At 39.8% G+C, this 12,236-nt stretch overlaps 1 protein-coding gene across 1 annotated transcript; it reads right to left on the reverse strand.

Annotated features, from left to right (window-relative positions):
* Positions 1–1,840: 1,840 nt before the first annotated feature.
* On the reverse strand, positions 1,841–8,740 carry prox3 (prospero homeobox 3). The gene is made up of 5 exons (XM_007248031.4): positions 8,408–8,740; positions 5,831–7,477; positions 4,662–4,769; positions 4,070–4,270; positions 1,841–2,807 (listed from the first exon to the last, which is right to left on the reverse strand). The coding sequence occupies exons 2-5, from the start codon at positions 7,448–7,450 to the stop codon at positions 2,619–2,621; spliced, it is 2,118 nt and encodes a 705-aa protein (XP_007248093.1). The 5' UTR covers positions 7,451–7,477; positions 8,408–8,740; the 3' UTR covers positions 1,841–2,618.
* Positions 8,741–12,236: the final 3,496 nt, after the last annotated feature.

Consider the following 12,236-nt stretch of genomic DNA (forward strand, 5'->3'; position numbering starts at 1 on the left):
ATAGGTCATCATCAGGTTACTGTTCCTTTTGGCCCTTTTAGTTTATATAAAAAAACATTTTAAAGGTTTTAAACATTTAACATTTTTGAATGTTTTAATTTTTTTGTATGACTTCAAACTACTCAGAACTCCTAATATCTCTTATGTCACCCTGCACGATAGGGTGGACAATTTTAGCAATATTTGACATTTGATAAAAATATGATTGACCTAGACTTTTGAATTGTTAATGGTGATCTTGTTCAAATTTCTGTTTCAAATGTACATTTTGGTTTTCTCAACTGATTTTAATTACATTGATATCTAAATTACCTTAATATCTAAATGTTTTAAACAAAGTATTCAAAATTAAAAATATATATAATTGAAAAAGAAAATATATTATTTAACCACTCAAAGGAATTAGGCACAACCTATTTGCACTCAGGTGTATGTAGCAGTGTGTACTAATTGCACCTATGTCTAAGTAACACTGTGTACTATTACTAAAAATATTACTATAAAAGTCAATGTAAAAGTGTTAAAAAACTGTAAAGTTTTTTCATGTCTTTTGGTCCATTCATTATAACCTTTCGCCACAATTAAAAAAAAAACAACTGCCAGATTCAAATAATGTAAAAATGAAAGACAACACAAATTACAAGGAGGCCAAATCCCAGTGTTCAGCACAAGTATAGATATATATGGTTGTCAATAACTGAAGTCAAAAAGTCTAACCAAATTTGCAGAAATGCGGTACGTCCAGCGCCCTATATTTTGGTAAAAGAAAACGTTCCAGTTAAACACATGCAAATATCTAGATTTAAACTTAGAAACAATAATCATTGCCAATCATATGAACACATCTGTAAAGAAAACTGCTGCATGTCCTTACCGTAATGGCCAGGAACAAGATTTCCCCAGCGAGACCTGATAACAATCTACTTCAACCTAATCGACCTTGTTTGGGATACTCTGGAGTTTTGTCTCTGGGTTGTACAAAATCACAAGAGCTGGCTTTACAACGTCAATAGAACAGCGATCAACATAATGGCCAAATCAGATTCTGCTCCAGTTCTTCCTACAGTGATGTTAAGACAACAAACAGCTGGTATGAAAAATGACATGTCTGTGTTTACTCATCCTGAAGGACTTACTACTACAATGAAGAGGTGCAAAGTTAGGCAAAGGACATAGCAATCAAAATAAATTGATCAGTATTCATTGCATAATTTATTAAATTTCCCCGTTTCCTTAAATAAAAACAGATGGATTTGTACCTTTTTAATTTTAATTTCATAATGTTAAATTTTTGACAGAATCTATACTGTGAAACAAACTGCATGTTTCATTTTACATCAAAAGTAAGTATATACGTTTATGTATTATAGCTATGGAGAGGCTGATTGCATGTTTGTAATATGAATTAAATATTTAAGCCAAAATTTGCTAAGGATAACCAATGAACAGAAGCAATATTACTTCACTTTAGTAAGGCTTTAGACGGACCTACTCATCTCTAGTGATGCAGCCTAAGGGTCTTATGGTCCAGCGCATGATTTAGTGCATGAGACATGTGTGAACTGGCTCCAGAAACACAGGGCAAACTGCCAGTGGAGTGGAGCTGTCTATCTGGCGCCCTGAACCAACCCAGCCTGCCTGTCAGGTGCTTAGACTTAGTAAAAGACCACACACACACACACACACATACACAAACTAACACACACACTTAGATACACACACACAGCTCCCTTAACTGATCCTTTCATAAAAAGTGGTGGTTGTCCAGAACACATATATAATGGTCAAATAGTGGACAGTTTGTCTGTATGTATGCATAATAAAAAGCAGTTATACTGTACGAGCTTGAACAATCACTTTTAATTACGGTAGCACTGTTACATCCAAATTTCACATGTATTTTTTTTTTACTTAAAGCCTTATGAAACAAACACATAATATGCAAAACATTATGACAAATAAGCAAATCGAATATAAAATTACAATGAAAAGACCATCGATAGGCCCACAGTTGTTAAGTGCGTCATTTTTTTTTGATAAATACATTAAAATAAAGGTTTTTGCAAGTACATAGAAAAACCTTTTAAACATCTCCAAATAATGATTATCTCTCTGGAACAGTACTAGCAAAATTCTAACACCTCTTCGTGACCTATTCATAAGTGTGTACATTCAATAAGGCCTTTGACCTCTGTATTAGTGCCACATGGATTTCTTTCCACTGGATCTGGAAGGCAACAAACCACTATCACATAGATACTGCTCACTCACTAGATTATATAAATAGTTTTGTGTGCTTCCAGTCAGTGCCTGTATGATATTTAGCAGGTATGTGTGTGTGTGTGTGTGTGTGTGAGTGAGTAAGAGTTGGTATGCAGATGCATTTGCCAGTTTGTGTATGCCAAAGCTGATCCTCAGGCAATGTGTGTGTGCATATCAACACTAACCCTCTTGGTCCTCTTGGTCCATGTGTTGTTTGTGTCTGCGTATGAAGCCACATTAATCCTTAAGCCAAGAGGTGTTTGCGAGTGTGTATGTCTACGTGTGTATGTGTGAGTGTGTATTTGTGTTTGAGTATGTAGTATGAGTGTGTGGGCATGTGACTGCTCATACTGGTCTCAGACCATGCGGTGTGTGTCCATGGGGCAGCCTGGTAAGCGGAAGCTGTCAGGTACAGGGCTGTCAAGTTTGCAGATGATCTTATAGATGGATTTCTTCCAGCAGGGGTCGGTATCACGTCCGCCCTGGATGGCAGCAAAGAACTCCCGCAGTGCCAACTCAGACACTTCCACGAACCTGTCTGGCACCTGGGTAGAGGATTTGACATTAACACACACACAAATACACGGACACTCATACACACCACCATTCACACATCACTGGCAGATTAATAAAAATGTACAATATCTATGTGTTGGAGCACGTATTTAGTACATCTAAATCTATATTTACCTTTCTAAATATATAGGCATTATTTAGGCATAGGCATTTTCTGCTGCTTTGTCTGGGTGCTTGATTTAATACCAGTAGCAATGGGACTAAATTAAACCCATGAATTCAGTGAAGAGGTGCATCCTAATACTTTTGTCCATAAAATGTAATTCTAGAACTCTAAACTGTCTATCAGTTAACACCAATTCTGTTATATATTTTTTGGTTATTACACATAAATTAAAATGAAAACCCTATCTATTTCTCTTGGAAAAATATTTTATCATAAAGCACTAAAATATCTCTGAGAGTAAAGTCCACCCATAACACTTTGTTATGCTGAAAAAGAGAACAAATAGGCAATTCAAGTTTATAGTGTTTTGCAATATGTTTAACCCTAATTAAACATATTTAGAATGAGAAACAATAATCTATGCAGCCGAAAGGATTTTTTGTCCAAAACCAAAATAATTAATATAAAACATATTATTGGAAAATCTCAGCTGATAAACCAACAAACAGTGCTACTCTATTCCTCTGCTGTCTGAAATGAAATGCTGTATGAAAATAATCATAACTTTCAAGGAAACACTGTGGTATGGAGTAATCGCTGTTCTGTACGAATAATTCAATCTTTTAGCCTTTTAAACCAAACACAAAAAAAATTATTTTGCTATTTTTGGACAAATAGTTTAACTGATAAGTATTTGTTGCATCATTAATAATAGTAGGTGATTATAAAATTATTAAGAAAGCTGTACAGTCTCTATAGAAAAAACTAAAGAAACAGATAACAAAAATCACACTTAGCAGCTAATCTGGGAGTGATGTTCTAAAAGGAGTCAGAGTTAGGAAAAAAAGGTACTCTGGGAACTTGGGCTGATGTTCTGGTGGTGTCTGGTGGTTTTGAGCTAGAAAGCCACACCCCTCTAATAAACACAAGGATTAAGAGTTTAAATGGAGTAGAGGGTTGCAAAATCTTTGTCATGTTTACAGAAGGTAGAGATGTAATATATATATATATATATATATATATATATATATATATATCTCTAACACAAATATTATTTCTAACTTCCAAACAACAGCATACACACCTTCACACCCTGCACCATCACACACATAAACACACCCTGACCTGGTAGTCATTGCTCTTGTTGTAGTGCATGTTGAGGATGCGGAAGAGTTCTGAGTTTCGGCTCAGGCGCAGCACCCTATCCCTGGATGTTGGAAGGCCCTCACGGGCAGCCTGACGTGCGAACCGTTCCATCTGAATGTAGAAGAACTCTCGGAAGTTACTGAACCATTTAATGAGCTGGGAGGTCACGCACCGGTTGAACTGTCGAGAGGAAAGGCAAGTTACGCTGAAACATGAGTCATAATAATTGTTCAGCATCCACAGTCAGATAAATAAGTTAAACTGCATGCATGCTTCCATAGCAGACATTGAAAACATTCCATATACAGCAGTGTCCTATTATAAGTGAACAACAGGAAATGGAAAAGCTAGCTCATTTGTACAATAACGAATAAAATTGCTGTAATTATTTTGTATCTGTTCACCTTTTATGGTATGGCTGTTTCATTTTGTGCACCTGTAGGAAATTAGTCAGCAGACTAGGAAATGTGTGAATGTCCAGCAATAATTATCCCCCTGTGACTAATGCTGTTTTGCATTGGCGCTAATGTGTTGCACATACACACCTCTGTGGTCATTTTAAAAAAAGTACCTTGACATCAGGGAAGTAAGTCTTGAGTGTATTGGAGCTGGGGTAGCGTGTGTAAAAGAACATTAGCTTGGCTTTCTTCAGATGACATGGCGAGAGTCCCTCCTGAGAGTTTGGAGAGTTAAGGGAATTGGTGACAATAGCAATCAATCAATTAAAGCAATCAAATAATAATAGACATAATTACAAGATAACAAAACTAGAACTTTCTAGGACTTTCTACTGAAATATGAGTAAACTATAAATTTAACCACTCTTAAAAGAAGTTCAATTTCTAATGAACTTGCAATAATGCTATGCAGTAATATTTTATGTAATAAATAAACATAAATACAAATGCAATTTTATTTAAAAGACAACTACACTACTAATACCAGCAACAGATAATAAAGACTTTTTCCACCTTTTCTAAGTAAACATTAAATAAATTAATTAATTAATTCGATATATCTTTTTATACTATATACAATAAATTAGCAGTTTCTGTGTCCAGTATCAATTAATTATTTATATTAATTATTCAACTTCAATCAAGTTGCTATAAACCTATTTTTATGCTTTTCCACTACAAGGTACCTAAGCTATTAAACTTGGCTCTACTTGTTTTTTTTACCTCTAACATGGTCATTTTTAGTTCCGGCTCAATTGAGATTTCAAGCAGGGCAAGTATTGACTAAAAATTGACATGTTAGTTTTGCAGAGCACTAACTGGCCAGAGTGAACTGTCACATTATGCGAGGCAAAAACCATAGATGACATACATAGTCATGGAGTTTTATGAACACACCAGCTACCTTTCCTGGAAGGGGCTGTAGTAGTGGAAAATGAACCAGATACCAGGTTTCAGGTTGAATAGTCAAGTAGTATAGGTACCACAGAGTGGAAAAGAGCCATATATGCACACCCTAGAGATCCCAGTAATGCCACTGATTTAGCATTACTTAAGCAACCACTTTTAACAGACAACAGTATTAAACAACATTTTACATTTAAACATCTTAAATTGCATTTAAAAAAGAAAACGGATAATGCACAGCCATTCAAATGCTATAAACATTCTATAATGACCACCTGTATAGTATATGTTGAGTTATTCGTGAGAATTATAATCTGTATTGAATGTATTCTTTCTGTCTATATCTTTACAGGTTTCTCCAAAACTGAAAGGATATTGATCCTGCGCCAAGATAAAGGGACACATCTCCTCCATCCATCCCTCCAATACCTCCTACTCTCAAGCCCTCGTCCCTCCCTCTGTCAGCGAGAGAGTGATTTAACTGTGCCAACAGTGGAGGCAAGGGTGGGAATGAGGGGTTGTGAGAGCGAAATTCCATGAAGGGTTCACTGGAGAGGCTGTCCTTGTGAAGGGGTAGGCTGGAGAGAGAACGAGTGAAGAGGTGCTGCATGGTGTAGTGCAGGAGAGGAAGGGGGAACGGTGGAGGGTTCGGAGGACAGGAAGGCAGGAAGGGCTCTTTGTTTCTGGGGGGTAAGAGTGCAGGAACAGGGGGCTGAGGTAGGAAGGGTAAGCTAGGGTTTTGTGGAGGGATCAGGGGGTGCCTGTGTTTGCCTTGATTTAGGGAGTTCCTCTTGTCCTGAGGCTTTCTTGCCACCAGTGGCAGTGCTTCAGCCTGTTCTGTCCCATGTGCTACCCCTGCCAGTAGGTCATTGGGTCTAAACCCCAGCCTTGGCTTCTTCTCTGGGTTTGGACCCAATACCCTACTGGCAGAAGTCTCCCGGGCTAGAACAGAAGCAGGGGTAGTTGAATGGTCACTTTCCGCATACAGACGGACCACTCTGTCAATGACCCGAGCCACAACATTGGCCAGTTCCTGCTTGAGCGCTTGAGCAAACTTCTCTTTATCGCTGCCACATGTGTTCTCCCATTCACCTTCCACCAAGCTGCAGCCAAGCCACACTCCCCCTCCATCCAACTCCATATCCAGGTCTGTGGGCTCTTCAGGAAAGTCCTCAGAATTCCCGTTCTGGCTGCTGTCACGCTTTTCATGCTTCCTTCCTAAAGAAAAAACACTAGGAGAGAGTGCGCTGGATGGACAGTCATCACCCTCTCCTTCAGAGAACATCTCAGCACCCTCATCCATTGTGCCATCCTCATCTGGTCCTCCCCTCTCCTTTTCTTCCTCTAGCTGTTGTTCTCCATATGCTCTCCACACTTTGCGCTGAAGCTCCATCAGCCTCCCTCTCGTCTCTTCCAGCTGAAGCTTCAGCTCTCTTCGTTGTCGGCGCCTTCCTTCCCTGTTCTCCTTTCTCCTCCCTTCTTCTTCTTCTCCTCCTTCTCCTGCTCCTCCTTCAGCCTTTTCCTCCTGTGTGCTATGGGTTGTTATCCTCCTTCTACCCCGGATCCCATCTCGCCCCAAATCTCCATCTCTCCTCAGGATGTTGTCCACTCTAAGCCTCTTCACCCTAACAATGTCCTGGCTCCAGTCACAAGGGGACCCAGAGACTGAAGCTCTTCTCCTTTCCACAAGTGAGGTTAACGGAAATTGGCTCGCTCCATCAGCAGCTCTCCGTCCCAACACTTCCACATCCTCCTCTCGAGCCTCTTCACGGACCGGGAGCTCGGAAAACAAGCACTGCCGCTGCCTATATCCACCCCACCTTTGGGAGGCACTGTTGGGGTGTAGAAGTGGAGAAACGATGGGGTAAGGTGCTGGGCTGCTTGCGGGGTATGTGGGTCCAGTGGAAGTGGACTCCAGTGGACTGCGAGAGTACAGGTCAAAGGCAGTGTGAGACGGCTGCTGCTGCTGCTGGAAAAGATCCGAGGGGGAGTCCATCGCACCTCTTCTCCTCTTCCTGGGATTCTGGATAAAAAAACAGCAATGTGAATGTGTTGGCCTGAAATCGTGTCAGCGTTTTAAAACCCCATGCCATCCCCTCATTGTTATCTTTGTAAGCATCATCATCTCGCTCTCTGTCTCTCCTCCCAGCATGTGTGCGTTATCAGCTCATGGAAAGCTGTAGCCACTGTTTATTCAGACTGTTGACTCTATATCCCTCATCCTTCTCTCACTCACTCACTCCCTCTCTCTCTAGCTATCTGTTCCTCTCTCTTTTGCTTTCTCTCTCTACAGCACACAAACACAGAGGTGAGAAAGAGTAAATATTTTTAATGAGATTACTGTAGTGCCCAAACCATGAGTACAGTTTAGAGCGTTACTAGGCTCAGAGGGAATATGAACCTCTGGTTTAAAACAGCAGTTTTGCACGGGATGGGTAGATAATGGAATGGATGGATAAAGATCTAGGAGCTCTGAGCCTAAAAGGCTCTTTCGGAACAGCCTCAACCATTTTTAATCAGATTACTACACATTAAGCTAGGGTTTTATTTATTATTTTCTCTAAAGTCACAGATGGCATATGATTATTAGTTGAATTTAAAGCTGTTTAACTGCCACTGAGGGATAAGAACTGAGAGTAGATTATTCAGGATTTGCAGTATAATTACTGAGAGCGAAAGCAAGTCAGTGTGAAGCAGAAAGATGCTATAATAAAGAGTTATTATAGTAATGAAGTTATGAGCTCCACTCTACTGTAGTGTTGAGCTGCTCCACACTCAGCGCTGCTGTGCTTCAGCTGCCACCGCGCCGCTGCTGCGTGTGTCGCACATTCGCCAAGAGATCAGCGAACCGAGCTGCAAGGGCACGCTCACACACACACACGCACACACACGCACACTCACACCGGCTGGGTTCAGAAACAGCGGAAAGTAGAAAGGCGGAAACGGCACTTACGTTACCCCTGCAGTCCAGCTGAGCCCGAGTCCCGCTCACTGCGCTGCTCTCCTCACACTGCCCTCTTCCTCTCACACACTCCCTCCCTCCCTACCTCTCTCTCTCTCTTTCTCTCTCACCCTTTCACACTCTATCGCTCTCTATCTCACACATACTCTCTCTCCCTCTCTGCCTATCTTTCTCTTCCTCTCCCTCTCTCCCCCTTTCACACTCTCTCCACCTCACTCTCTTTCTCTCTCTCGCTCTCACGCACTTACTCTCACATACTCTCTCTCTTTCTCTCTCTCTCTAACTCTCTCTTCCTCTCCGTCTCTTCCCCTCTCTCTCTCTCTCTCTCTCTCTCTCTCTCTCTCTCTCTCTCTCTATCTACGTTTGTACTCTTCCCTCAGAGCCGCTCCTCTTGTCCGGCGCGCGCCGAGAAGTGAGGGACAGAGAGAGGTCCGTTCAGCCAACACACACACACACACACACACACGTGTGTACTTGTATTTCTAACTTTACATTCAATTTCCCTTGACCACTGTTGCATTATGTTTTTTTAAAGGTTGTTAAACACCTAATTTTAGCTTCAAAAGTGTTCAATTAACTCAACACTATTTTAGAGTCAGGAACAGTTCCCTTGTCAGCAGCTCTAGCTCTGACAACTGGGCTCTACAGAAACACTGTCCATGTTCTGTATGTTTTATGTTTTGAGCATCAGTCTGGCTGCTGTGATTCTGCTCAGGCTTTTGACTGAACCTATCACCTTGCACCAACTTAAAATATATCTTAACAGAAATATTTTGAAAATTTAAAAATATGATTTAAATAACAGGGAAATTCAACAGGCATACAATAAATTTGTATGTTGGGAGGGGGGGGGGCAACCAGTTTACATTATAAAAAGTAAGGTCTTAACCATACCAGCAACAACAGCAACACCTTACCAACACATTTATAACACCTTAACAGCAACACTAATACCTTAAAACAACTTTACCACAATAAACAGGATTGTAAAACCTTAATAGCACCAACAACAGAACCATAACACCTTTACCGCAACAGACACTTTAACAACACCAACTTAACAACAACCAACAAACAAACCAACAAACAACAGTACTTTAGCAACACCTTCACAGTAACAACAAATTAGCAGCAATCTAATAAGGTACTGTTATTAAAATAAGGTTTTAATATAAAAAAATGTTATAATACATTTATTTAATACATAAACATTCAAACATATAATGCTGCAGATTTGAATGAATAAATAAGTAAACAAATAAAGTTATGTATATATATTATAAAAAAATCTAATGACTATTGTTCTTCTGATTTGGTCCCCACACAGAGCAAAATACATAACCAAACCAACCCCCTACACACACAGTCTCTGTTTCCCTCTCTCTCTCGTGGGGTAGACATATCCGGTAAGGGATTTTCACCAATCATAAACTGTTTGATCTCCCAGTTAATGCAGTTAATCCAGGCTGTTTCACTGCCCATCAGAGAGCAGTGTCATTATCCTGCTGTACCCAAATGCAGACACACTAATACAGTTTTAATAACTCTCTTAGCCTCACACCTTTTACTTCACTTTGTGGAATGTTACTCCCCGGCACCTTGCCCAGGTCCCACACCTCCCATCACTCCTCCACCCACCACTTTACTCCCTGACTGTCTCCCTCTGAACTGTGACTGGAAATCAGACACCCCATCACACACACAGCCACAGCAGAATATAAGGGTGTGCCATATCAGATCAAACACATTATATATTTTTGCATTGTGATGAAAATTATATTCTATCTTGAAAACAGTCCAAGTTATGCTATTTACTGTGTTACTGTGTTTGCATATTTGCAGTTTAAATTAATGTACATAATATTCTGCACTGTTGTAGATTTATTTTGTTCCAATATATTTTGTATGTTACATTATTTATTTTGTTACATTATTAGTATTTCATACAAAATCAGGTAAATTATTGTTGTTTACAAAATTTTAATGTCTAAATGTTTGAAACTGTTGTATTAAATGGGGCAGTTTTCCAGACAAGGAAAAGGCTAGTTCTGGGCACACAGTATTTTAATTGAACCATGATATTGCTGATATCTTACTTTTAAACATTTAATAAACTATAGATCAAATTCTCTTTTCATTTAACATTATATAAGTGTGGTTCCTTCCTTGAGATGTTATTAAACACATCAGTTCTATATAAAACCATGAACAGAAAAAATGCTGTTAAAATAGTTCTTTAAATCAATCTATTTTTAACACATAGATAGGCCAATTTGAAGTGGTCGTATGATTAAATATAATAAACTACTACTTTATTACATTCCATTGATTTGAAATTACAATTTCAACGTTGATTAATACATTTTGTCAAAAGTATTTAACATTCAATGTTGCATAAACTTAAAAAAAAATACAACTGACATTATTTCAATCACAAGAATATCATAAAAACACCCTATAATGTTGTGATATTTAAGGGTCATATTTCTCACCCCTACTACAGTTTAGGGTTCTTTTGACATTTCTACAACTCTGACTAGGAAAGCCTCTTTATTTCAGAGTGAGTGTATTAGTCCACCTCTCTGTCTTTCTCTCTCTCTCTCTCTCTCTCTCCTGCACCCATACTCGTTTCCATTGTCAGATCACTCCCGTTCCCCCACTTCAGAGCAGTTCTCCACCAGCCAGCCAGCCCACAATGACCAGCGGCCACTGTTGTTATGGAAACAAGAAATGTGACACAAAGCCTTTTTAATAAAGAGAGCTGGCAGCCAGAGATCTGAGTAAACAAAAACATTTGAATAGACATAAAAAAATAATAATACCAGAACAAAGGTCAGATAAAAATAGAAAGTGACACAGCGCAGTACAGGCTGGGTGGGCCATATGCAACAAAACACAGAGCGCAATAAAATCAGCACAAGTGTCTTCATTCAGTCCACTCTGAATATTCATACGAATCGTAAAAAGTCTCAAATCTGACGCTGGTTCAATTCCTCGTCTTTAGCAATAGGATCAATCCGCAGCGTGAGCATTATTGTCTGGGCTCTGGTGAGGCCGGCCCCTGGCTGAATGTGCCATTGGATTGTGACAACTGCACACAGAAAACTGAATCCTTTGAACTGGAGCCAAATGACTGACAGTATCCCTGTTAAAATTTATGAGTCATTTGAACAAAGAGCAGCAGAATACATGCGGCTGGTTTACAGCCATTTGTGCACAGCGTTCCTCTCCCCCATAAAAAAATGCCACCTAACTCTCAGACCTTTTAAACAGCAGGAGACATAATCAAAATGCTTAATTTGAATGAGTCATGATCAAACATATTGCAATATGACTCCAAATGTGGCTGGAATAAAAATTTGGCATCCAGGGAAGAGAGAGAGAGAGACAGAGGAGGGGTGGTGGGACAGAGGCGTGAAAGAGAGAGAGAGAGATAAAGGGAGAGATTGGAGAAGGTCGATGGACAGCCAAAGTGTTTGCCTATTGATTCCCTTTGAGAGAAAGTGTGTGTGTATGAGCGCGCTCACCCACAAAGCCTTGGGCAAGGTGACAGAGGGAGGGGAGTGTGAGAGGAAACAGGGACAGAAAAAAAGAGGATTTGGACTGGAGAGGAAGAGCACAGCGAAAGCGGATGTGCATAGGTGAACAGATCCATCATCCGTCCATAGGAATTAAATCAGAGGCACAGAGAAGTGCACCTTAGGGAAGTTGCTGAAATATGTATGTGTGAGTGTGAGTGTGTGTGTGTGTGTGTGTGTGTGTGTGTGTGTGTGAGAGAGAGAGAGAGAGAGAGAAAGAGAGAGGACACAAAGAGAGAAAG

This window comes from Astyanax mexicanus, chromosome 8, assembly GCF_023375975.1.
Source record: "Astyanax mexicanus isolate ESR-SI-001 chromosome 8, AstMex3_surface, whole genome shotgun sequence".
Classification (NCBI taxonomy): domain Eukaryota; kingdom Metazoa; phylum Chordata; class Actinopteri; order Characiformes; family Acestrorhamphidae; genus Astyanax; species Astyanax mexicanus.